This window comes from Anser cygnoides, chromosome 5 (assembly GCF_040182565.1).
Source record: "Anser cygnoides isolate HZ-2024a breed goose chromosome 5, Taihu_goose_T2T_genome, whole genome shotgun sequence".
In the NCBI taxonomy this organism is placed as follows: domain Eukaryota; kingdom Metazoa; phylum Chordata; class Aves; order Anseriformes; family Anatidae; genus Anser; species Anser cygnoides.
This window is the reverse complement of record NC_089877.1, coordinates 37,600,560-37,628,474: the sequence shown is the minus strand read 5'-3', so window position 1 is coordinate 37,628,474 and position 27,915 is coordinate 37,600,560. Positions and strand designations below refer to the sequence as shown.

At 38.1% G+C, this 27,915-nt stretch overlaps 1 protein-coding gene and 2 non-coding genes across 9 annotated transcripts; all 3 read right to left on the bottom strand.

Annotated features, from left to right (window-relative positions):
- NAP1L4 (nucleosome assembly protein 1 like 4) lies at positions 1 to 27,785 on the bottom strand. 7 transcript variants are annotated; one of them, XR_007164366.2, is made up of 17 exons: positions 27,618 to 27,781; positions 25,839 to 25,879; positions 23,733 to 23,764; positions 22,482 to 22,543; positions 21,499 to 21,598; positions 20,742 to 20,883; positions 20,542 to 20,628; positions 18,850 to 18,975; positions 17,429 to 17,500; positions 13,717 to 13,856; positions 12,026 to 12,171; positions 10,471 to 10,493; positions 9,734 to 9,853; positions 9,412 to 9,441; positions 8,065 to 8,142; positions 6,880 to 6,917; positions 1 to 1,280 (listed from the first exon to the last, which is right to left on the bottom strand). XR_007164366.2 is itself a non-coding variant. In XM_048066690.2 (17 exons), exons 3-16 carry the CDS (start codon positions 23,744 to 23,746, stop codon positions 6,912 to 6,914), a joined length of 1,125 nt encoding a protein of 374 aa, XP_047922647.1. In that variant the 5' UTR covers positions 23,747 to 23,764; positions 25,839 to 25,879; positions 27,618 to 27,782; the 3' UTR covers positions 1 to 1,280; positions 6,880 to 6,911. The 7 variants fall into 7 exon arrangements, 5 of the variants coding, with proteins under 5 accessions (XP_047922647.1, XP_047922645.1, XP_013047077.1 ...); XM_048066690.2 differs by having other exon boundaries at positions 8,065 to 8,121; positions 27,618 to 27,782; XR_007164367.2 differs by lacking the exon at positions 6,880 to 6,917.
- Positions 16,163 to 16,279, bottom strand: LOC125183137 (small nucleolar RNA SNORA54). The gene has a single exon (XR_007164371.1). It is a non-coding gene; the product is annotated as a small nucleolar RNA SNORA54 (small nucleolar RNA).
- On the bottom strand, positions 20,200 to 20,328 carry LOC125183136 (small nucleolar RNA SNORA54). The gene has a single exon (XR_007164370.1). It is a non-coding gene; the product is annotated as a small nucleolar RNA SNORA54 (small nucleolar RNA).
- Positions 27,786 to 27,915: the final 130 nt, after the last annotated feature.

Sequence of the window (27,915 nt, the reverse complement as noted above, 5' to 3'; positions counted from 1 at the left end):
TTCATGTTTCACAACTTTAATAGAATATTCTATCTATTCTGTACAAATTGAAAACACTGTATTAAGTTACAAATGTGTAAGGTAAGGCTGGAGCACTCTACATGCCTGGTCACAGTGTTGATACAGCTGCTATTCAACTGCTGCCAGTGGTTGGCAATGGATGCTGAAACTAGAAACATGTACCTGAAGTGCCGCACAACAACAAAAGGTAGTTTTGAAGACTTCAGAGCTTTAAGAAAACAAATTGTGGAATGGAATAATTTCAGTGTTGCAAGTAAGACACCAAAACTTCAGATTTATTGAACTGAATTTTGTTAAACTTCCGTGTTCATAGTGAAAGGTCCTTCCATGCTGGACACTAAGCAATAAGACTACTGGAAATTTTCTGGTTCTTTGGCTGCAACCCACTTCCATTGACAGCAAGTTTGGCCTTTACATTTTGATCTTCATCCAGAAGAGTTGTCATTTTGATAAGAGTTCGTTTCTTCTGTCTAGACTACTACATTGAGACCAATTCAAATCATTTGTTGTACAAGTACCCATATTTTATGCAAAACAGGAAGAATATTTTCAAGTATATTAAAAACTATTAAAAAGCACTAATTCTGTCAAAGTACTTACAAACATGAATAAATAAATAGTAAGATGAACAACTAAGTCTCAAATATGACACCCCCTTCAATGAAGTAAAATTACTTCAATTGGTTTTACTGAGATAATAAATATGACATTTAAAGCTGCTCAAGCACTAGTTCAATTTGTAGGTTGCAAGAAACATTAAAAAAGGGGGGAAGGGAACTAGCAAAGAGTTCATATTGCTCTATCCGTTTCAGCTACCATACACGTAATCCATTTACTTTAGCTTCTCAGCACATTGCTATTCCACAATTTTCAAGGTTTTAACAAGAAAATGGATAATCTTCGCTTGGTAGTCTGGACTATTCCCCTATGCATAGGGCAAAAGGCTCTAAAGGCCTACTGACATACTTAGCTACAGTGTACCAACGGCTGTAGAGTGTGCTTTATTTAAACCTCTTATTTCCCAAATGCATTGAAGTTGCCACTGTACATGTTAAGCAATAAAAGAAAAGTTAGTGAAAATCATGCATCTTAAAACAAATTAATTTTAAGCATTGTTAATAAGATTGTGCTGCAGCGATGAAGTATCCTGAACTGCAGGCCAGGTATCCAAGTATTTGTTACAAGTTGTTCAAATATCACTTTGAAGTGGTATTTCCTTATTACTGTTGTTTGCATTCAGCAGGTTGGCTGGAATCTTTCTGTATAAATGGAAAAAGAAAAAAACAGTTAAAAATCAAAATGGCATACAATAAATAAAATACTTCAATGAATAAAATAAATTGTCTATGCAGTTTTAAGCTAGCTAGAGAACATTAACATATAAGGCAAGCTACATGTAAACTTGGGTTAGATCATAAAGGCCTCAGCAGCAGTGCTTTTTTTTTTTTTTTAATTCCTTCCAACTGCTTGGTACCTCATACTATTTTTTAATCTGTATTTGCATTCTCTAAACTCCATCCAGTAGGCTGAGGTTCAAACAAACCAGAAAACAAGTGATTTTCTACTCCCCCATCCAAAGGCTCAGTTTGACTTTCAGTTCATGTTAAACCGTCTAACAATAAACTGGCACCTCCTCACCAACTTGGAGGAGGGACAAAGGCAGTGAAGTCAGGCTGCTTATTTTTGCAGCATGATTGAGTTTTTACTTGCTCTTTCTGCAAAGGCGATAAAAATGTAATTAGCGTGTTGATTTGGTGTAGGTTCTGCATCACCAGTATGCAACTATTCAATAGTTTAACACTGGGCAAGAAGTCCATATGTTAATCTGAGTATGCAAAAGCAGAAACACCTTCATTAGGGAGTAAAACTATTTCCCCTCTGGCAAAAGGAAGTGTATTTGGGAAAGAACAAGTACTCCAACAGCTAAGAACTTCAGGTTTTACACTGTACATCTTGCTTGGTTTTTGCTGTTGTAAAAGTGTTCTTAGAAAGCAGAAGAATTTACTCGTATTTCCTGTTCGCTTCTCCCTTTACTGTTCTTATTATAGTTTATTATAAACAAAATCTAAGTCACAGAAACCTGCTGAATTCTAGTAAAGAAAAATAAAACTATAAAATATGACACCTTGAATGCCACCAACTGCAAAATAAGTTGTTTCTGGGTAACCATCCTAAAGAGGAACTTTTTAATGATGCAAAAGAAGCAGACATGCAAGAGTTCATCATGCATAAAGCGACCAAAAGCTAAGACAATTTAAGCACTGTGCTTGTAGAAGAGGAGTAAGAGATGCAACTAAGATACTTTATCAGAAAGTTTGTCCTGAAGAAGCTATTCTAAACCCAGACAATTATTCCCTTCACCACCTAAACCGTATAGGGCTAGAGGTCACTATCATTCCCACTGGAAGTCTAGATTGCAGCCTAATTTTGTCTTTTTTGCACAGATATGCTAGAAATGTTCCAGACTCCTTCCTTGTCATTTTCCTCCCCCAGTGCATCTGGCTAACTTCAACTCTGTACTTTCTCATCTGCCTGAGTTCCCAAAAAACATGAACTCATTTGCACTGATCCAGCACTGAATGCAGCATGAATATCCTTCTTTTCAAGAAGAAAAGTTTGCACAAAGGTATTCTTTCTCAAAAAAATCTGACTGCCACTGCTAATTGCTGCATGCTAGTCATTTCCACTAGAGGCAGGCAACAAACACCCAGCATTTTTTAACCAAGAAGTTATTCAGAAATGCCTTTTTCTTACAGCTACTTTGTATTTGAATGTGGCAATAGAGTAGTGCATAGCACCACACAGCCTCTGGCTAAGAGCTGTAATCAAGTAACAAACCAATTATTTACAAACTACTTCAAAAGCTTTTCATCTCCCTCCATCCCTTCCTTTCTACTCACCTGTAATAGGAAATCAGACTCATTTAGGTTGACCATTGCAACCATTTTGGCCAAATTTTAATGGCCAACTAAAACCCTTATATTTGCTAATAAATTTCATCTCTTCTCCATACTTTATTTCTGTGTAAGCGTTTAAATTGTGTGATTAAAACCTGCATCACAGGACCTACAAAGTTCCTTTTTAAGGATCTTTCAGTGTTGACTACAGCTCTCATATAAAAAAAATATACAATTTAAGAGGCCGTCAGGTACAAGTCAGTTGTTGGAAGCTTTCAAGAAAAAATATCAGTATTTTATACTACTTTTGGCTTATAGTTGAGGGCATATCTATCTTGACAATACACATTAACTGTTTAAGCTGGGCATAAGTAACAAAGTAGTATCTCAGATCAAGTTTCCAACATAATCATTTTGCTTCCCCTACTGCAGTAGCACAGCACTACTCCCACTGAGCCAGCCAGCATGAGTTCCACATTGCCTGCATTTACCTGTCAGCCTCACACCTCAGGATTAGACAGTGAGATGCAACGGCACAGGTTGATGACTACGCTTTTCTTCAAAAGTTACCGTTTCCCCATCAGACACATGAAAGCTGAAATTTAATTTTTGGCCTGTAACAGCTCCTGAAAGGTCCAGGACCTAGGTTGTAAGTGATTGAGATACTACATCCATACTCCCTCAGGCATGGCTGTTAGTTTGAGCTTGCTCTTCCCATGCTGCCCAGATTGCTGGTGACATTTGGACAGACAACCACTACCAAAATTCACTTAGCAGCTTTGAACAGACCCTGCTCTATTTCCTCCACAGTAGCAAGATTTCCATTCACGCTACATTTTCCTAAATTAACTTTCAAAGGTATCTTAAAAATGTTGGTGAAGTGTGTCAGCAAGGCAACGAAGACCAAAAAGGAAAGACTAGAACTAGCAAAGATGGAGGAATTTTATCTCATTTTAAAATAAATATATCAGTAAACAAGCTGAGATTCACCATTATTGCTACAGAGCCAAATAAGAATTCTTGTTGTCTTGAAGAAATTCTCTATATAAGTCCTGAGCAATGACTTAAATTCACATGAACTGTGGCAGAACTTTTTACTTTAATGTTTTTAAGGCAATTATTTCAGAACATTTACTTATGCTATGCAAGCAGCGGTTTAAACTGCTCTAAGGCCTTGATTCCAGCTTGAGAAACTGTTCCAATTGAGATACACAAGCTAAGTGAGACTCCCACTTACTCTTAAGCTTATTAATTTTTAACTCCTTCATTAACAAGTATCTATATGTAAAGCTTGTGTGTCACTGCTTCTTGTTTATAGCACCACTTGTTTGAAACAGAAAAAATAAATTAATACTCCTGCTACAATGGACCTCAACATTTTTCTTCTGGGATTTAATTACCCAGGAGATAAATGCAAGAAGCTTCAGCTAATTAGCCTATATACAGACCACTTCTTCAGACATCAGCAACCAGATCAGCTGAACTGTATCAACTGCTTATGGACAGAGGACATGCATTGAATTTCATGAGGAAGTTTCACCTAAAATTTGCAGGATGAGAGGGCTAAAATGGAAAAAGAAAAGCAGGTCTGAAGTAGTATGAATCTCTCTCCACAAACTGCTTCCATAGCTTTCATACACACAGCCCACTGCTTCCCTTCCAGCCATCCAATTAATTTGGTGTCCTAGAGAACGGGGGTATACATCCAAAGTACCCATGGCATTTACCTTTCAAGCCAGATCTTTTTTTTTTTTGCGTAAAGTTATTATTAAAAAAAGAGACACTGAACTCCTTTTAATCCTCACTGTTTAAACAGATTAGGCAGGATATATTCCTAGCTGAATAAAAGAAAAATCAAGCCTTCACCTCCTTACTTTTACAGATCACTTTGGGAAGCTTCTTTTACACAAGCATTCCATCTGCTAAAGCAGCCGTGCAGGCACAAGCAGCCCATCTAGATCTTTGACTCCCAAACACACTTGGCTGCCAACAACCGTGGGATCAACGCAGTCAGTAGGCACTAAAGCCGATGCCTTTCTAGCACACAAGGAAGAAAGCCTTTCAATATTTCAAGTGTTTTTAGCATGAAATAAACTCCAGTTAGGAGTCAGAGATAAAGCTTATCTTTGTTCCTTTTCTAACATATGTTCTTGAGAAAAAAAAGCAAGATCAAACAGACGCGGGAAACAAATTCACAGCTAACTGGAGCTAAGCAAGCATGAGGTCTGAACTGCTTTCTCCGCAAACGGAGAAAACCCTACAAAAGGTTCTGAAAATAAATTCACTGCTGACAAGCCCTTCAGCCACTGTTACTTGAAAGACATACTAAGCACCCTGAAGCAGGAGTAGTCTCTCTCTAACAGCAGATTTTTAGCTCATAATTGAAACTGGTGTTCTGCATTACCCAGTCAACTAATTCTCTATTCAAGCATAGTATCAGTTACATGAAAAAGGCAGTTAAACAACAGGGCATGCAAGCACAGAAAAATACACTTGTCAAAATAAGCTACATAATATTGACATCTTCTGAAGCTACTTTCAATCATATGACTGCTCAGTCTTCCAAAGCCACAACTTACACATAGCACAGCATTATGTCTTTTGTATAATGATACTGACCTGGTTCTAACTGAACAACTCAAATGTACTTTAATCTGTCAGGAGTGTGAGGGAGGAAGGAGGAAGAGGTGACAAAGCAAAGAGAAAAGTGTTGACATTTATCAAGCAAATGAAGTACAACAATAAAGGAGGAGGTAACATGGAAGTGACTGAAGAGGCAAAACTGGATATGAAACAAAAACAGAGTAAAGGACCATTATTTTTGCGTACACAAAAAGGAAAACTATTCTAGATATAACACAAGAGAAGGGGGAAACTGAAAGGCAAAGAAGGGCAGTGGATGAGGAGAGACAGATCCAGTAAACACAGGCAGCAATGGAAGACAGAATTAGGGGGCATGACCTTTAAAAGGCAAAACCAGAATTCCAAGTTTACTTGAAAAACTGAAGACAGTGGCTAACGATTTTTAATTGTAATAAGGGAAGACAGTTGCGTAAGACTGCAGCAGCATGACATGTAAGCTGTCATGACAAATGAATGTTCTACTACAGCACGTGAATAAACAGTGCAAGTACGTTGAGACAGGGTGGTTGGCTTTTCAAAGCACATCAGATTGGAAATAAACACAGCTTAAGTGAATTGAACAAGGAAGAGCAATGCTTATGAGGGGAAGAAAAGAACTAAGAAGAATATAGCTTCACGTAAGTAACAAAGAAAAACACAGAAGCCTAGAATACAGGAAAAGAAGCATGGAGCTTGTTGCAGGCAGTGTTCTCTGTGAAGCATGGGAAGAAAGGTGAGAGACAGTATACAATAGAAGGACTTTCTTTCCTTTTAAATAAAAGGAGAAAAATGAGCAGGAGAACAAAACCTACTCAGAAGCATGAGTGCTAAAGAAAAGGCCTCTTCAGAGCAACCGACTGAACTTGTCAGGCAGTGTAAGAATGAATGTTGGAAAGGACATACCAATAAGTCAATGACTTACAAGAGTTCTCAAGGAGAGCAGAGGAGATATTTAGGAATTTGCAAGTATGCTAGAAACAGTAAAGAGGTGCAACATCAAATCACAAACAAGGAAAAATGAAGTCTGACAAGTCTCAGTATCTTTTATCACGTGTACAGAAAATAGCTTGACTGCTACAAAAGCAAAGCAGAAGTTGTGCCAGGAAGGCAAAGAGGTCATTCTGAAAAATCTACTTTCATTATATGATTTAAAGGCATCAATCTCTGTATGCATATCTTTTTCTGAGCTACTAATAAAAACTAAACCCTGAAGTCCCCATTCCCCATTTTCTTTTCCCCATACAAGGAAAACAAAAATCAAAAGACTAGCAAACAAACTACATTGCATGGCTACAATGGGACTTCTTGGAAGTTAGGTATGAATGGAATTCCACCTTACCTAGAAATGTATGAATGATAAACAGACTTAAATTACACCTAAATGGGAAAAAATTGAAAGGAACTGTCAGCATGAATGAAAAGTGAAATGTACAAAATAATACAGGAGGCAACGGCTATAACCTTCCAAGGTACTAGAAGTTCTTTCTAAAGAATAATAGATTTCACACTTCTGCCATTAAAAGGATCTTACTTAGCATGAATGTACTTTGACTCAGAACTAACATTTTGTTTCTCAGCTGTCCCACCTTTTCCCATTACAGGTACACTACTGCATTTTGATCCTTCAGAACAGAGTAAGAACATTCGTTTCTGTCATACGAATCCTGTTTGATCAATCTTTCCTCACGACAGACTTTCTTTACAGCAGTTCTCAATACAGAAAAGTAAGCTCAAATCTTGATATGGAGACAAAAAACATGTACTAACAATACAATGTATATTAACTACATAAGTCAGAAAAGTGACACGTTAAGCTGCTGTAAGACTTTCATCCACAGATCAAGTAGTTTTGCATACCTTTCACTTTTTCATCTGTGCCGTTAGAAAAGATTAAAAGTTGATGTTTTAAGAACTAAATAAGTACAAGTCTTTGTTATCATTGTCCTGGCTTCACTAAATATAAGTATTAACTTTAATATAACTGAAGGATTGAAAAATACCTATCAGAAGGAACACTAGGCCTTAGGCTGAGTTTTAAAACAGGTCACACAACGTTTAAAAGTCAAAAGGTGGGGACTAACTTTTTGAATCCTAGCTGAGCACGGACACGTGGAGTCCAACCTGCAGCCATTATAACAACTAAAAAGAACAATTCTAACAAAGAAAGTAAATAAACGAAAACTAGTTGAGACTTGTCAGACTAATTCCAAGTTGAAGTCCAACCACAGAAAAATATCTGAAATAAGACCTTTCTAAAGGAAGATAGATATACTTATTACACAGAGGTGTCGCTAAGAGGTAAAAGGCAGAAAGTTAAGAAATTACCTTAATTTATATTTATCCAAACTTAAATTTCTCTTTTAAGAGCAATTTAAGTACTGAGGAAGACAAAAACACTGCAGTCAGGAGGTAGGCTTTTTTTTTTTTAAAAAACAATTTGTTAATATTTTCAAACTGCTATAATCTTAATTATATTGCTCAGGGTTATAGTGTGTACTACATATAAACATACTAACATCCTTACCTTAGCATCACTCTCTGCATCTTCCTCCTCTTCTCCCTCCTCTTCCCCCTCCAACTCCTATGACAAAATAGAGATAAACTAACAGAAATTAAAACAGGTTAAAAGTGCAACTTTTTGCAATGGAGAAAAAACAAAATAGCAAGTATTACCACTGTATTCCAGAGTGTTTCAGCAGTCAACATTAAAACTACTTTGGCTTGATTAAAAGAATTCAGCATCTTCTAGATCTTAAAGCAAAATCTTTAAAAGAAGATTGAAAACACAAGATTTACAAGATTCAGCATGACTTAAGGAAACTTTCCTACATAAGTCGCTGCAGTCTCCTAGCGGTTTTTGAAGTTCTACCTGATGCATTATTTGGAATTTTGCAGTTCTGGTAAGCACTATCTGTGTCTAACTTTGTTCTTTTTCACCTCCAAGAGTCTCTCCATTTATTTGGACTACTGTGGACAGACTAGGTATTCCTCTACAGGGTTTAGCAGTATTTTTGTACTGTTGTACACATGCCTATATCCAAGTAGTAGTATCTGGCACTGTACAGATTAAAAATATATGTACATTTCTATCACGATCCAGCTTAAAAATATAAATGTTTAGTCCTCAATAGCCTAGGCCCAGAAGTCTGTATTACAACTTGCAAAGAGAAAAGCAACTGCAGTCTGAAAGCTGCCAGCTCCTATCAGACCACCAGCTCAGTAACTTCTAATGCACTCTACTCTGGTGAGCTTGATGACATTCAGGTATGTACCTTTAACCAATCAGCAAGAACACCACAGCAAACATAGTAAACTAAAAGTGTAATTACCTGTCAAGGATATTAGTTTATTCAAGTGTGGTATCATTTAGTGGTTTTGTGCAAAACCTTTCACGGTATGCTTGTATTCATACAACACTGCAGTAAACGGACCAGAGCTCTTGGCATACTAGAACTTTCACTCTAAATTGAACCTTTAACCCTAACAGTTGCTCTCTCTCCTTTTTTTTGAGCTTGGTATTTGGCAATAACCAGTCTTAAGACATATGACAACTACAAACTGAAAACCAAATTTCATTACCACCTAAGTAATAGGTATTAGAAAAAACTGAAGGGTCTTATCATGCAGCACTCAAGAAAAGCTTCTGCCTAATTAATTTTGACTTGTGACAGAAAGTAGCTCCCAAAATACTAGGAGAACCCTAGGTTAAGTGCTCTTACAGGAAGTAGTTTTTTTTTTTGAAGACAAGTAACAGACAGATTTTACAACTCAGAAATGCTGAACTCTTTAGGAAGGAAGTACCATACACAATTTCAGGACTGGAATACAGTAGGTAATTAGTTATCTACAAAATATGTAGTATGCATCTCACCTCCTCTTCACCTTCTTCACCTTCTTCAAACTGCAAAACAAGACCAAGAAGTTTTATCAACTCTGCTAATATTTGCATAAAATCTCTGCAGTAACAGTTCTAGCACACTGAAACGCAGTACTGGAAACTAAGCCCCTTCCAGAAGGGAACATTAGCAGCTCACAATACATTGAATGGTTATTTCCTGTTCCCAAGTAATAGGAATCTCTTCAGATTTTGTTATTCTCACATGATTAATACTACATACTAGTCTAATCAGAAAAGTAAGAGAGCGTGCTTCTAGGTACATGGTGACTAATAAAATGCTGATGGGCATACATACATTATCATCATCCTCTATAGCCTCCCCAGTGAAATAAAGCACAGCACGAGGGACTATCCTTTCACGGAAGAAGTGACCAATTTCAAAATCTGCTGCTAAAGTAAATTCAGAATCTTCATCCTGTAAAGCAAATCAGTTTGAAATAATTTTGTTCACTCCTCTGTAGCACATCACATTTTTTTTAAATTGAAAAAGAAAAATTACAGGTTTGAGAAACACACCATCAACCCTTCTGGTGACCTGTACTTAATTTTGTAACAATAAAAGAAATATTGCAAGGCTAAATCCAGATTTGCTAAACTGCCATTTAAAAAAATTTCTACCATCTATGTACAGGCTACTGGCCTGCTAAAAAACGCATTCTATTAAAAATAAAGCTCACATTGACTTTGCTGGCCCTGACACCTGATGCAGCAGAAGGGTTCAGACTGCTTCAAACTTCTGTGAAGAGCGGGTTACCAGTTGTGTGACTAGAAAAAGTTATGATTTTTTCCCCAACAGTGACAGTTATAGATGTATCTTATCAAGATGACATGCAACAGCAAAACACCACAGGATTTAAAGAAATCAACAGTATAATCAACAGTATCTTTCAGTTTATCAAGGTAAAGCTCAACTCCAGCAACAGCAAAAATAACTAAGATATGCACAGCTATTAAAGAATCTGAATAGTTGGCATAGAGATGGTGAAGAAAAAACAGCGAAGAACAGTTGTGCCATTTCAGAAACAAACTTACCAATGACTCTCCATCACCAGATACTGCAAGAAAGAAAAGACAGTAAATTCAAGTAAAGTTTGAATATTGACATATAAATACATAATATAGAAACATAATATAAAAACCTTCTCATACCAGGAAGCATTGGGATGATTAAAGACTTCAAAAGGTAACTCTTAAAACTTTTAAAGTCAATTCAGATCCATCTTAAAATCAAATCCATACAAACTGTACCTGCAAAGACTGTGCTGTGATAAAGGCACCAAAGCTGCCATATAGCAGCCTCATATAGCAACACACCTTATTTCTGCATTAATTCTGTAATTACAGTAATTTTATTTTGCTAGAGCACCATAAACCTTCCTCCCTTCTCTTCAAACACAGATGCTACCAAGTAAACTTATCTTTCATCAGGAATTTACAAAATATTTTGAGAAAAGGCCTAGTGCTGCATCCAGGACAGACTAAATCAAAATGCAGTCACAAAAGTGCTTGGCAGAATTAAGGAACAGTGTCATGTTTTTTTTTTTTTTTTTTTTTAAAAACAGAAAATCCTAGTTTCTCCTTTCATCAAGTGTCATAGGTTTTGTCATCCTACTGTGAAATACATGATTTGGTTCTGACTGTTCTCAAGTTGAAAATGCAAGTATTAACTGCCAGCATATGTCATAGCCTTGAGCCTTCTTAAACAGCAACCTCAAGAATTTGTCCTTTACATATATAAAAAGCCAGTATAAAACCATCACAAGGCAAACTAGTCACTATCCCTTTCTCAAAACAGCATCTACATTACATTCCATGTGTAACAAAATAAGAGAAACTAACAACTGCTTAAGTTAAAGGACGTTTTCATACTAGACAAATTAACTTTGGAATTACTTATCACTTGTTTCATTCCTGTGCAAACAGGGATTTGCAATATGATTACACGGGGCATAAAAGCCTACCACTAAATCAAGACCTAATGTCAGTTTTGTTTAGTACATCTCTAAAGTCCAAAGTAAACAGCTTCTTTCATCTGTATTTGAAAAAGAGTACAACGGGAGATGTATCAAAAATATAATGTTCTTCGGAATACACTTAAATTGCTTTAAGTATGTAAGTACACAGCTAGCATTAGATAAACCAGGAAAATTAGGAAGGTATATGGAGCGTCACAGATCACTAACGAATCACGGAAGAAACTGCAGAAAGTTCCAACGCTCAACACAAAGGTTTAAATGAAACCAACACTCTGGAACTTTGACCAGAACTGGAAGAGTCCTTCACATGTTAAAAACCTCAAATTGATGCATGGAGCCATCCTGTGGTAAAACAAGTCAACTTCTTTAGGAGATTCTACAAGAGACTCCACATACAAGGAATACTGTTTACACAGCACACCTAATTGCCAAATTCCACAGAATAACCCCAAACCAAAGTGATCTGCTTTGATGGGCTGCAGTTTGCCACCTTCCTCCAGTAAGAAGGCTAAATATACAATGCAGTAAATACAGTTTATAGACTTAAGCTGTATTTACATATAAAACACACTGCATTTTAAGAATCCTACATTCTCAGTTTCCAAGCTTACCCTTTATTGGGTTGAAGAAGTTAAAAAAAGAATCATTAGGTACTTGTTTAGTAATCGTCCGAACTGTGCCTCGACCCTTGTGTTTCTGTTTTTTCTTGATTGTTTTAACCGTAACATTTTTTCCTTTCTTCCAGTCAATAGTACACCTAAAGACAACATGTAGGAAACAGCATTTTAATGCAACACATCAATGGAAATAAAGAACTGAGCGCTGAAGCAACAAAGTAAAGATGGTTTCCAGTTTTCTAGTTAAAGCTACTTTTACACACACTGGCATCTTAATCTACTTGACAAGATATTTAGGATGCATCATACTGCTAGAGACTATGTACTATGTGTATGCTGGATATACCAAATAACCAAATACTTCCCTTAACGGAAAACCTAAACAGGCCATCTTCTCAGCACTATCACTGCCCCCACCCCACCCATGCTTTAACACCTCTTTGGCCCAATTACTAGAGTTTTGTAACTGAGGATGTGATTAAGCTAATCCACAACACCTCAACAGTTAAGAACAATTCTTCTGACAGCCAGGCCAGAGGAAAACAATACACAATTTATCTTCACTGCAGGCCAAGGCAGTGTCCAGTTACCCTGAGAAGCGCAAAAAGAGCGGCCAGGGAGAGGCGCACTAGCTCTCCAAAGAACAGTGTGCTCAGACTGACTTGGCAGTAAGATATATCAAGCCGGAAATAACGAACTTCTTGGATCCTTTCTGCTACTGTGCAAACTGGCACATTACCTCAGTTAAGAGTCATTCTCCATGTACCTACAGTTTTACCCCAAACTGCATGTGGCAAAGAGTAACTGGTAAACACAGACAGTTCTCTTCTAATATGAGGGGGAAAAAAATTAGAGCCAAGCAGGGTGTCAAAGTATATATAGCATTTTGTTTAACTGAAGTTATTGTCAAGATGGACTAACCTTTCACTTAGGTGTGAGTTTCACTAAACATACAAGATGTTTTGCCTCAATGCAATCAAACATTCAATTCAAAAAGCTAACAGCACTAAATGCCAAAAGATTTTGAGGTTGTCAGGGTACCTTCAAAAGAGCAAGTATATGGCATTTCCTCAGTGTTAAGTTTTGTGAGGGGAAAAATAAAACACAGGGAAAAAAATCTTTTTAAACAGAAAAAAACAGGAAGAAAGGGGAAAAAAAGGAAAAAACAAGGAAGCTGCATTCTGAATACATTCAGAGATACACAGCCAAGACTAACAGAAACAAAATACACAGCCAACACATTCCGGGCTGAGAGAACAGATCACACATATGACCACTTCCTGCCAGATTCTGAAGTATTGCTGGAATAAAAATTGCTGAGATGGGCACAAGTCCAATACACTCTAAAGCTACCTATCAGAGTGACTATTGGGGCTGTGAAATAAATTAAAATGAATTTACCCTGTTATCTGGAAGTTAAAGGCTTGTTACCTCATTGATCTATTTTAACTTGAAAGGCACAGGAATACAAATGCACTCCACATTTGTGTATACATACATATATATACACACATACAAACACACTTCTGCATGCTGAGGCTAAGATCACCATCCTTGTAAACATTCCCAGTTTAAGACAGCAACATCTTTATCTTCATTCATCACCACAGTCAGGAAAAAAAACAGCATCTTGAAGACATCGACTAGTACTTCAAAAGGTTTTTTGAATTTCGAGTTTTCCTTACCCCTCACAATCAACTATTTCAGGTCCTTCAAATGAAAAGGGATCCGTCTTGTCTGGCTCCGACTTCATCTTGTAGGTTTTTGTCAGGACTGTATTAGAAAAGTAGTCATTGGGTCCAAAGTGGAACTCTAATGAGAAAGACTAGAAGAAAGTTCCATTACAGTTTTATGTTAACACTGATTTTTTATCTTTGAAATAGTGAATCAGCAGAATCACCATTAATCAAACTCTGAACACAGGAAAAAAGAATGACTTGACAGTGAACGTATCTTTCACTGTAGCAGAATCAGGAAATTGAGAAAAGTCTTTGTTTCATATTCTGTGGAAGCCTATTCTTCATCCCTTGGCCAAGGATGATGCAGCTGTTGTTCTGGAAGTCACTCTGGCTTCACAGTAACACCATTGGGCTCTGCTCTGCCCCCGGCTCTGAGCAGTTAATGCTATGACATTTCAAGTCTAAAACAAACATTTTTAATTTAAAAAATATTTTTCAGGACTCTGTATTTAAATAGTACACTCCACCATGAGCCAGACTGTTTATTTAATAATATAAAGTCCTGGAAAAGAACCCTGACTTCATAAACTGAAGCCTGACATTACACATTTTAACTGCTTGCAGCCTGAAGCAGGTGTTTCTGATCACATGCTCATGATCATTCCTCATGTGGCACCTGAAAATTGTTATCAGAAATTCAGCAACTTAGGTGGAGAACAAAAAGCTCCAGCTAGGGAGAACCATTGCATACACAACACATCAGCTTTCAAATCTGTAAAGCTTTCAAAAACTGATCACACAAAGCTATACAAGCCTACTTCTCACTCAGGATCAGCTATGAACTAAAGGTTCATAAAGGTGTTTTTTTTCCAGCAGCATTACTTTCATTACTTGAAGCAGAGGTAGAAGGAGGAAGACCGTTTAGGCAGGTCAATTCTCCTACAGCACAGAAGGGCTGAAAGTCAAAAGCTCCAGCATCACCAAAACTACTGCATAGGCGCAGCATGCCCCATTACTTAAAATATTTTATTTACTACCCTGGCAACATGCCATAAGACCTAGATCTCGTGCACATGCAAAACAGATGAGCTAAGCGCAAAAATCACTAGCCTCAGTAGCCTTACAGAGCACATTGCAGAGCTCGTGAATCTACTTCCCCAGCACTCTTCAGCCATAGGCCAGAAAATGGTCTCTTATAACCCAAGACCTTCTTGTCCTCTTTGAAAGTCTACCATGTGAAGACAGACAAGTATCTCCAGGGACAGCAGTCTGTTCATCAAAGACATACATCCCTCACTCATCTCCCAGAGGCCCCTTAGTTTTCCCTCACCATCTGCTTTCTCTGACCACATGGATCTCCTCACATGACAGAAATCTGGAAGGACAGAAGTCACAGAGAGATGGGTTTGGGGGCAGCAGAAACCTTCAAAACCTAACATGCTTGCATATTAAGGAGAGGAGGCTACTGGGAACCAGTTGTGAGGTGAAATATTTGTGTCAGCTTTCCATAGCCTATTCTAGCTTTACGTCCATTTTAAAAGAAATTCAAAACATCCAGCATGGTTTGGAGGTATTCTTCAGCTAGGACAAATCCCTCTCTGGCACACATGCTCAGGGGAAGAGTCAAACTTAGCTTATCCACCACCAGTGACTAACACTCTCATACCCAAATAATCCCACAAAACATCACCAGGATAAGTAACCATTGGCATTACTTAGCAGGCAGCATCCCAAGGACTTGCAATACAAACTTATCTGCAAAGACAGCATTTCAGTATTACTTTTTAAATCTGCTAATTATGAGACAAAAGTTTCAAGGCCTATGTGAAGAGCTGTAATAACCTCTCCAGTAGCCTTGAGGGTCTTTGCTTTTGATATCAGATTAGCTATGTAGTATGAATTTCTACAGTTTTCTTATGGATTAGAAGATACTCTTATGAAGTTCAAAAAAATAAGTGTCCTTATTTCAAGCTACTTAACTCATATCCATACTCATCATCCAGGTGTGAATGTGTTAGCAAGGGATCCTGATGTCCAAATTGATAGATATCTTATAAATTACATTTATGTAAGCACATGTAAGTTTATTCATTGATTATAAAAAAAAGCAAATAAGAAAAGGAATTGCTTAACTTTATGCAGATAAGTTTATATACAGGCTATAGCAAACAGCACTTTGGAAGCACCATTACTGTAACCAGGTAAATCTAGTTCTGAAGGACAGTAACTGCTGTTGTTAGGAATTTTCTGTTTTACCACTGATCTATTATAATTATTTTAGTTGCAAAACTTATTCCCCAGCAGAATTAGTGTTTTCGTTACACACCAGTGATTTGAACTTTTTGCATTACAAGGCTATCACCGCTGCAATAACTTTCAATAGTCAGAATTTCAGACAACATTCGCAAATAATTGGTAAACGGGTTTCACTGAAGTGGTTAGGAATACATCCTTTTGTTTCCAAATACAGAAGAGACAATTTGTCAGCCTTCCATTATTGGATTTCATGTAGCACTGGAATGGAACCTAATCACAGGAATATGCTGTCAAGAGGTTACGAACAGTGCGAGACAAGATACATCCACTGATGTCTTCAACTTAAGGTACTGTAAAACAAAGCCAAATGAGAACACACAACAATGTTGTAGTCAAAAACAATTATTCCCAAATTATCTGAATGCTACCAAATAGCTATGTTTCAGGATAAAAAAACACTAACTTTTTATAGTACTTAACTTTGTACTTAATTCATTTTCTTCATAAAACTCACATCTCCTCCTCCAGCCTTCACAATATTTAGGAACTTAACTTCCAATTTTTCCTGTCCATACTACCCCCCTTGCTGATTATCGGCTCAAGATTTTTGTACTAATAGAAGACAATGAGGGCTAAAAACTTCAGCTGTTAATAACCTTTAAAAGGTGTTTTGAGAAAGTCCTTTTATCTTTCTTAGAAGCTCTACAATGAAGCATCTCTTGCATTTTAGACTGTTTGTTATATGACTACAACTTCGTAAAACAAACCACCAAAAAAATACGCGGGGAAAAAAAGACAGAAGGATGAAGTTTGAAGAAAGAACGTGTAGGCTGGAATTCCATTCTTTCCCTGCCTCCCCCTCAGAAGAAATCCAAGGAATACATATAGTCTGCATGAATTAAAAGTGCAACAGAACAATCTGGTTTTGACAAACACAGGATCTGCAAAAGGAACACTACAAAGAACTTGCATGAACATGAATGTTTCTGAAAAAAGGCAAAACTTAAATTACTTATTGGGTACACTTTAAGACGACCATCTAGTATTTTTTTTTTCCTATAGGCACCACACCCATTATCGTTGTTTTTGATTAATACTGAAGTCACATCTCTTCTTTTGTTGAAACACATTATGTGGGAAGTAGCACCCACAATTCACTCACAAAACAAAAGCAGCCATATAACTTTCACAGAAAGAGCAGATTATTTGGAATTTGAAATAGAAAATTAAAGCAATAACTGGCCAGAACTGAATCAGAATTGTAATCTAGAAACTACGTTAAAGATGAGGGGTGAAAAAGCAAAGGCTCAGGAAATCTGAACATTAAAAGCCAAAGCATAAAGATATAAGCCCAGAGAGAATCCCCCTATATATTCCAGCCAAACAGGATGTAATTAGAAGTTTGAACTGTTGCTCCCATCATTACTACAACCTTCATGAGAAACAACTAGGGAAAACTCACCATAGGCTGTCCAGGTTCAGAGAACTTAACTTTAATATCCTGCAGATGTTTTAAGATTGGTTCATCATATTCCTAAAAAGGAAAAAGCAATTTCTTATGGTGCAGGCAATATTTAAAAGACCGAAATTTTCACCTAGTTTGCTTGCTCAACCTGTTCTTAAGAATGAACTAAGCCTTGCAGTTATTTAAAGACTGCAGCTAAAGTTCAGATTTGGATCCAAATTTCTTAATCCTTGTTGCAAATACCACGTCAAACTCCCAAATCTCAATCACTAAGCCTTGTCTTCAGTAAATATTGTTACCATACTAGGCTTCATGAATGCTACTGAGAAGAAAAACTTAATTCAGGATATTTATTGCTGATGAGCTTTACAAAAAGACAGGCTTCAGAGATTTATTCTTTAATATCATTACAAGCAATTAATATAACTGAGAACTACATAGGATATTTAACATGAACTCAACCTATCCTCTATCTCCTGTAACTCAACCTATCCTGTACACATACAGTACCCTTGGAAAAAAAACTATAGACTAAGTTAATTACAAAGAAACAGCTGTTGTGAGCTGTAAATTTGCATTTTAATATCCACAGAGGTTGTTAACAAGATCATTTCTAAGAAAACCTGCATCCTGTTTAGCAGTTTTGGTCAGCTGTTCTGCTTATCACTCGCTTTTCAAAGAACCTTCAGGAATAGTGTTAGGGATTCTGAAGGCCCAGAGATTTGGTGTCACAATAGAATCATAGAACAGTTTGGGTTGGAAGGGACCTCTAAAGACCCATCTTGTCCAACCCCTTTGCCATGAGCAGGGACACCTTCCACAACATCAGGCTGCATAAAACCCCATCCAGCCTGGCTTTGAAAACTTCCAGGCATGGGGCATCAACAGCTTCTCTGGGCAGCCTGCTCCAGTGCCTCACCTACAGCTTGAATGAAGGACTTCTTCCAAATATCTGATCTAAATCTACCTTCTTTCAGTTTAAAGCCATTATCCCTTATCCTATTGCTGTACCCTAGTAAAAAGCCTCTACCTTTCTTATAAGCTCCCTTTAAGTATTGAAAGGCAGCAGTAAGATCTCCCTATAGCCTTCTTTTCTCCAGGCTACAGAACCCCAGATCTCTTAGCCTTTCATCAAGAGAAGTGCTCCAGCCCTCTGATCATTTCTGTAGCCCTCTTCTGGACCTGCTCTAACAGGTCCATATTTTCTCATGCTGGGAGCCCCACACTTTGCCCACCATGTCCATATTTTTTCATCCACCAGCACCCCAAGTCCTTCCCGACAGAACTGCTCTCAGTCCATGCTGATGTAATTACCCTGACCAAGGTGCAGCACAAGGTTCCAAGCGCTCACTAGTAACTGGGAAGAGTAGCAGCCATTTAACATGACAGAAGTTACTCTTATCATAAGGCAAACTTACCTGTACTAATTCACTTAGCATATCTACATTTCTAAAGATAGTAAACCAGAAGTCTGGAATTCCTTTGACATTTGTCTCTTCTGCTTCTGCTTTCTCTTCTATTACCACTGCATTTTTCAGATCTCCCTGTGAAACAAATACAGAAACAATTAAGAAATAAAAACACAACTTCAATATATTTCATAAACATAAGTAGATGTACAAAGCATTTGTCAACTCTGAAGCTGTTTTTAACGGACTTTTAAAACTCTGAATTTTCTCTGTAAATGACATTAATAGCCATGAGTTTCATTTACACAAATAAGCATATATACAATCAATTCAGATTTCCTTTCAATTAATTTGGAATTATTTTGTACAAAGTCCAAATAACCAAGTGACAGCTGCCGTAATTTGACAAATAAAAAAGGAAAACACGTCCATCTTTACCACAAACAGAAAAAATACAAACGCATTTTTTTTGTATTCATCTCTCTCCTGTAGCCTCACGTGTCATTGACAGAATTCTACCTAAAAGTCTAAAATTAAGTTCTGCCCTCTGAAACTGTCCTATCTTCCCAATTTTGCAGGATAGTTAGCAAAGTTGATTTACCATGGTTACTTTTCATTATTAATATTGAACGAATAACTTTTTGCAATGCAGAACTCTGTACACATAACTGATGTCAAACGTCACCAAAACAAAATGACCAAGTTACTTCTCTAGCCCATGAAACAACGAGTTTGCAGTATGAATTAATCGTATTGCACCTTCGTATTTACACCACTAGAGAGCAGCAAATACACGAGTTCTTCTGAACAGCAGCTGCTTGGTCTACGGCTAGCCACTATGAAGCAGCATTTTACTTGCCATCTAGACATGTTTCTGATCTATAATTGCATGGAATATTGCCAGTCAATGCTGCATTCACACAAAGCCTAAGAAACCTTTTAGCTTCCACACATTGAGTACTGTATCACGCTAAATCTCATGAGACTGGTCAAAACAAAGAATAATTTGCATTGTATATAAAACAGTATCCAAACAAAAAACAAAGGGAGATGTAACATGGGAAAAATGCAAGGAAAACCTGACAGAATGCCACACTTGTCACTCTAAGTAGGTCACTGTTCTTTAAAAGTAATAATAAATTAAAAAAATCAGTGAGTATCCACCTCCATAAAAAAAAAACACAATAAAAAGCTAAAAGGCAGCCTACCCATTACATCATCCTTTGTAAAGCTAGATAGTTTCTACTCATTAGGGAGGAAAGAATCCACTAGCCAGCACACACTAGATTAGGTCAATTCTATTTTACAACTAAGACATATCTGTGTGCCTAGTTTATATTTCTGGACATTTAAGCTAAATTATGTCCCCCCAAAATAAAGAGAACAGGCAGACAAACAGCCAGCCTTTATTACCCTGGGGTTATCATGTAGCACTGGAATGGAACCCATTAACAGAATGATGCTGCTAACAGATTACGAACAGTGCAAACAAAAGCAAGAATTTGCTGAAGTTAAAAACTTGAAAAAAGCTAAACTGCCTTTAGAAGCTTTCACAGGACCTAAGGAACTGTTCATCACAGCTGCACATTACTGGTAAAACATTTTTCTCTCCAAAAGATCAATCTTCAATGGGAAATGCTGTACAAGAATTAACTTTGAAAATCTTACGCATCTCTAGTTCATTACCCAGTTTGTACTTACAGCTAGTTTTTCTTCTTCCTCATTTTCACTGTGCCACTCTGACTCTGCATCTGTGGGTTCAGCTTCTCCATTAATAAACTCTCTTCTCTATGATAGAAAAAAATAACTTTTTTCTCTGGACGAGCTACTGGCATAAGTAAAATTACACATATGCAAACAGAATTGACACAGCTGTAAGCAAACATTTATAGTCTTCTCACCTTATCAAAAAGAGGTTGATAGAGTGCTGCATATTTTCTCTCTAAATCATGTACTTCTTCATAGAATTTAGCTTCTATATGGGCACATTTCACCTGGAGTTGTTTCAAGGCATCAATTCTTCTTTTCACTGCTTTTGGTAAACTAAAGAATAAACAGTTCTTTAAGCTTAAAAGCTAGTTGCCTCACCATTATTTAACATTTCACTGTGAAATAGATTGCTTATAAGCTAAATGCAACTTTAATAGATTAAAAATTTTGCTAAATTAACTTTAAAAATTTAATTAAAATAGTCTCCCAGCTATGCTCAGTAAAGAAATAAAGGCAAAAGTTTCTGCTAAAGGCAACACTTTAAGTGTAAGCGTATCCTCCTTTCAAAAAGGAAACTTTAAACTAGGGCTAAAAGAGTAGCTTTACAGGTCCTGACCTTTCCACCACGTCCAGACAACTAATTTCATAGAAATCAGCACACCCTAACAGAATATGGATCAAAGGAAACAAGGTAGGATGGAAAAAAATATATTTCAAACTGAAATTATAGTAGCTAAGGAAAACACTAAACAGGGCAACATCTTGTTTTAAATTTCATGCAAGTAAATTAAAACTTGACTTTCTTCCTGATGTAGGCCACTGAATCACAGTTAAAGTCAACCATTTTACTTAACAGGTCATTTGCTCCAATTTCCTACCTTAATTATACGTAATATCATTCCATTATGCTTTCAGTCTTTCAAGAATTTTATTACGTGCTGTACTTACGTTTCAATGTAACTTGAAGGGGTAAGCGCTGTGTTGTCAAGTCGTTCCTGTAGAGCTGCCAGAACTTGTGGATTTTGCATCACTTGGTCTGCCAGCTTTTCTATGAAGACAGAAACCCATTCTTAAAACAAATCTGAATATATTTATAGCACTTACGTCATATTATGAGTCTTACTCTGTCACAACAAAAATACTTGCTATTTTCCATGTCTCTAATATCACTGCTATAGGGAACTAATAACTCAAAGTTACCTCAGGATCAGATTTAAGAAAGGTAAGAATGGATAATGATAGAAAATGCATTCTTCTCTTTAGAAATACATCAAATCTTTGTTTTCTGAAAATCAAATAACACATTGATGACATAAGCAGATTTCCTCTCTTCCCTTCTAAGAAAGTACAAAGTACAAGTTTCTATATCCTCCCTCTATACTAGCTCTAGTTCATAAGCCACAAAATTTGCAACAGAACCATCAGATTATATTTTCAAGACATTTGTAAAAGTGTTTCCCAGTTAGTCTTACTCTTGAAAATGTGTGACAAACTTGGTGAGCTTTGTACAACAAAACAAGATTGCACTATGAGCACTTCCTCGACAACTATTAGTTTTTATAATCAAGATACTTTTACAACTTATATGACTCCTCAAAAAGTCATCACAAGAGTTGGCAGAAGACTTTTCTGGATGTCACGCCTTCTGGTTAGGAGTTTAAAAGCCTCACTAATAAGACTCATGTGGCATTCCTAACATGCAGATGTTTGCTTTCCTGATCTTTCCATTCTTTCCCACCACTCTTCTCATCAGAGATGACACAACAACAACAACAAAAAAAAATCTATAAGTTGCACAGCACACACTAACTTGATGAAACTTTTACATAGGTGTATTTTTTTCTTACTTTTTTTATTAAAGAAGCTTCAATACAGAAGGCAATAGCTTTACACCACCTTTGTAGTGTTACCTACTAGTATGTACTTCTTACCTTTTTTGTCACTTGCATTTTTAGCAGCGTCCACAGAATCCGAAGCAGTATCTTCTGCTTTACTAGAAGAATTAAAAGCGTAACATTAGAAAAGCACCACTTCGTAAAAACATTAATATTTAAGAAAAAAAGTATACTGAGTTTTCAGTATTTATAAAACTTGACCTGTAGTAAACAAGTATGCCACTAGAAGACGTGCTTATGTCTTCAAGCTTTTCGAAACCTGAAGTTTGGATATGAAATTAATTCTCCTGTGATGAACAGGAAGCAAAAGATGGAAAAATAGCTACGTGACAGATTAATTAATCTCTTTAAGTGAATGTCTGGCCTTTGACCTGTACTGGGTCATCCTGGACAGGGAAGTGTTATTACTCACAAGTGAAAACACAAGATATCCTTTTAGTGTAAGTGATAAAAGAAAAACAACTAGAAAGAATACAGGTAAGGAAGCAATTTAAATGACTGCTCTAAGCTCTTTGGACTTAGTACAGTAAGTTGTTTTGACTAATAGGAAGAACAGTCACTTTGATTTTAAGAAAGAAACAACCCTGCCCTCCTCCCAGTGTCTTCCATCTCACTTCTTGTGCTGGGGAAAAAGAGGGCCCAGAATGAGTCAACAGCCAGCAAGACTTCCCTATGTTCCCTTCCTGTCTAGAGGTTGCAAAACACAGATTGGATATTGCTGAAATTAATCTTACCTCAGATATAAAAGGAGAAAAAAACATTATACATGCAGGTGGGTATTATTAATTACTGGATAGGCCAACTTATCCAGCTTACCCTGATGCAGTGCAAGCACTGAAAGAGCAGCATCTCATATGTATTTACACCAGCTTAAGAGACGCTTATTTGTTCTAAAAATATTATAAAACTAGAAAATAAAGCAGTGCCTTCTGCATGCTGAAATCATACAGAACGGAGAGACAGTGAAGATCAGTGCTCTCTTCACATCTTCACAGCATTTCAGCATGAACATGAAAAACTGAGTCAAGACAACACAACGCTAGTTACGTTAATCCCAAAACAGTTATTCTATAGCCAATACACTACATTCTCAGCTTCCAGCATGGTAAATGCATGTTTTCTCCTTGCCGTAAAGAAATGCAGTCTAGCTACAGAAAATATTACTACCTTACTCTTATCCAAATTTGGTAATACCCTCTTCATTGAAAAAAAAAAAGTTCACCCACAAGAAGACCAGATGAAGTCACCTGTAACTAGATTGAACTTCATGAAATCAGTCCAACATACCTGTTATCTGCCATCTGTGTGCCTGTTTCCACCTGCAAGTTGAAATACAGTGTTTAGAAATAATTTAACAGTAGCTTGCTTACCTCAACAGAAGGTGAAGATAAAATATGTAACAGTTTAAGACACAAAGATAAATAAACCTTTTTTTTTTTTTTTTTAAGAAAGTCATCATGCATACTCTCTTGCAGTAAAGTGAACAGCTCCCATAACATCCAATCCAAATGGGAACTTGTTCAATTTTTAAACAGTATGTTATGTGCTTTCATTTCATCCTTTTAGACTTTTTCCCTGTTATGTATTTCAGTTCATAACCTGCTTCTACCAGATCATAAGTCTTCATCCTAAGAGCACGTCAGTTTCCTAGACTGGTTCTGCATTCTTTTTAAAAAATTAAAGCTTGATGATGAAGAAATAAATATATTATTTTCTAATTCCTTGACAGTACCACAATAAATAATGAATTTTTAATCTACGTATTACTATGCCTGATCTGGAAACAATGAAAGTTCAAACAAAGTACAACTTCGAAAAGACTTTTTTCTTATGTCACCTGGGCAGAAAAATGTCTCACTTGTCAGTCTAATCAGGGCTACTTTTGCGAATAGCTGCTTCTGCTGCACTATACAGCGTGACAACCTAAACATGCTACCAGATAAATAGAACCAAAACACGAGAGAGAATAAAATTGTTTATCCAAAAAGAATGTTTTTGACAGCAGCTGAAAGACTTCTCTACTCAACAGTTCACCAATTTGCCTTGAGTTTATTCACTGGGAGTGAAAAAAACAAAGAAAACATGGAAGCAGAAGTCCCAGCGTTCGCAGTGGCTGGAACAAAGCTTAACACAGGTACCCCAGCCCCCACGATCTGAACCAGCTCTCCAGAGACACCAGAGCCAGACTGCCTACCTTATTCCACTGTAACTTCTTTATTGGGTTGACGTACACAAGCCTATATGTCTATTTTAGTAGAAGTTCTTTTTTTTTCTCCTTCATTCCAGACATAGTAACCACTACATACTGTATAGATTATTTTACACTATCAAATTTCCAAGAAAACAGATATGGGTCTGCAAGTCAAGTTTAAGAACACAAAGAAGGTTCCATCATTCTTATGAGTCTGGTTTCTTAGAGCCTGTAACGCCTAGGCAGGCTGACCTTTAGCCAGGCTTCCAATAGACAGCTACTAGAGAAGAATGTAAGGACATCCAGAGTGACAGTCAGAGAAAGGGTAGCAGAGAATGCACACACTCCCCTACCTGGAAAAAGGAAATTCCTGCTCTAAGCTAGAAAAGGAACACTTTCACAAACAGACAGAAATGGAAAGCTAGGAGTACATGTTAGATTATTCCACAGGAAATATAGTTGCCTACAATCTATCAAAAAAAAGCAAAAAAAGCCAACAAAAAAACAACATGTGAGCTCACCATAGACCAGGAACAAACAAGAAAGCAAGCTCTTTTGACCATGTCTGTGTCAGCAACCCACTTTTTTTTTTTTTGCCCTAAGCATAAAAAGAGAAAGTAGCAATGCGAGCAACCATGCCGTGGAGCAAAAGGAGAGAATTTTGCTATCTTATAGCTGAAGAAATAAAAGAGCAGACACTAGCCTTTCCTTCCACTGCATACAAAAAGCAGGGGAAAAAAAAGATGATTAGGAAGGTAAGAGAGCAAATTGACCTAATATCAGAGTTCAGCCAACACGTTACATGATCCTCGTCACTATTAGAGGAAGCAAGAGTAAGCAACTAAAAATGCAGACTCGCGTTACTTAAAAATTAGCCTCAAAGTCTTGTCCCTTCCAACACTGGCCCAGGGAAGGAGCCAATGGGAAAAATCTACTCCATGTACAAATCTTCTGCTCCATTGTTTGTGCTCTGTTTCCTGCAGGGAACTAACTATTTCTCAGCCCTGATGCTGAAGACAGGATTCTTATTCCTGTTTGGGAAGCACGAAGTAAAGCTCCCATAACTTGCATAATTTTTAAGTAGCAGCTGACTTAAGCTCCACTGGAACAGACGTCAATTAGGCATGTTCTGACAAGGGCCATTTACCTAAATAACATGTAATAAAATTGATAAGACATCATTCCCCTGTGCAAATACATACTTTCAGTCTGGTCTGCCTCTTCAAAGTTGTTCCTTTGGTAACTGAAAAATGAAAAGAAATAAACTGAACAATAAAGTAAAAGAAGCTTTTCCAAAAATAAAAAAAAGCTTGTGATTCCCAGTGGCATTACAACTCCCTTCTAATGGCTTAAATGTTGCAGATTACTAACAGGACTGTTCCATGAAAGCTGGTGGAGAGAGGCGAGGAGAAAGCAAGGTGATTTTAGACAGAAAGTTAAGTGCACAAGTAACGGGAAAAGTACAGAAGCAAAGCACTGAGCTTTACTATTTATTGCCTTAGTTATCTTCCAAGCAAAAAAGCTTGTAGACAACAAAGTTTGTAGACAACAAAGACAAAAAAAAAAGCTACCAGAACTCAAGAAAAGAGCATTGTAGGATATTATCATCACTACCACCACCAATAAGAAGCCAAATTCATGTCTTACATCTTCTGGACAGTTCACCCTTTTCACATAACTAATACAGACAAGAAACTTATGGGAAGGAGGGGACTACATCAACGATCTGTCCCATAAATCAGTCTGCTGCAGTTTGTCTAGAACGAATGTCACATGGCACTAGGCACCTAAAAAAGCAGGAAACTAGACTCAGTGCACACTTCCAACAGTCTACAATAGCAAACGTTTATTATAAGGACAAGAAATATCCAGAAAGATGCAGCTTTAAAGCAAAAGCCTGTTTCTTTAATGGCAAGGAATACTCACAAACAAAAACATACACAGAATAATTTTTCTCTGCTAAAAAAAGCCTACTTCTTGTTCTAAAAGCCTTCTAAACTTACGCAGCTAGAATATAAAACAAGAAACTACCGGACTTGTGAATTCACAGGAAGACTTCTACCCACAACTGTTACTGCTTTTGTAACTACAACAAATCAGAAGGGAAAGTTACAACTTCCATTTAGACCTGCTGGGATGCAACTCTGTGGGAAGCCACAAACATAATAGTCTCTGACACTTTCTGTAAGCAAAATTAGAAGTAATAATGAAAAAAACAGTCAAGAGGAAGAAACTCATTAACCTGCTCCACAAGCCCTGAACATCAGCAGCACTTATGCTCACCTTGAAAGCTGTACTGAGGGCACACTATTTTGACTTCATAAAAATGACTTTGCAAATAATTTTTAAGACGACTATACAAAAATCTGCCTAGTGGTTCTGGTTTCACCTCCAGAATTTACATACTTGCCTCTCTACCTGTAGAGGGGTGTTAAAGAAACAAACCAAACAAATCCCACGGAGAATGTGCTATTATGTGCGGCAGACAACCGATGCAACAGCAGAAAATTTTAAAGAGGCCCTCACTTGGAGGGCGGGAGCCTCGAAACGAAAAGAGAGCCCCAAAAAAGCACAGAGCACGCTAAGCGAACGGAAGATCCTGGATGAGGTCAAACGAAAGCACCACGCCTGACCTCAGCAGCGACGGGTTTGACTCGAGGCGAGGCAGAAGCGCTCCCCACCCCCCAACCCTCCCTCCTCATCCCCCCCCCCCCCCGTTCCCGCAAGAGGCCGGGGGGAGGTCGAGCTCCCCGCAGCGCCCCCCGCTCGCTCAGCACCACGTCCCCGCGGCAGCATTAAGATGGTGCCGGGCCCCTCCCCGCAGGCAGCCCCGCCGCCGCCGGCCAGGCCCAGCCCCACCCCGCCCCACCTCAGGCCCTAACAGCCGCCGCACGCGAGCCCCGTCCCCGGCGAGCCCGGCCACTGGCCGGCGGCCTCCTGAGGGCCGGGAGCCGATGGCGGCGGCCCCGCCGCGCCCTCACCTGCCCGCGACCCCTCTCGGCGTCCCTCCCGCCCTCAGAGGCAGCACCAGCCGCCAGGCTCCTCGCAGGCTCGCTCGGGCTGCGCCGACCGCCAACAAAACCGCCTCCCGTTGGCCCTGAGCGCGGGCGCCTCCCTCAGTAAAAGCACCGCCGATTGGCCCCAGCGCCGCCGCGGCCGCGGCGCCGCACGCGGGACATGTTGACTATCCGGCGGCGCGGCGAGCGGCCAATCAGGGGGCGAGCGCGGGTCGGGGAGGGGAGGGGGGCGAGCGCGTGATGGAGGGGGGGGTGAAGGGGG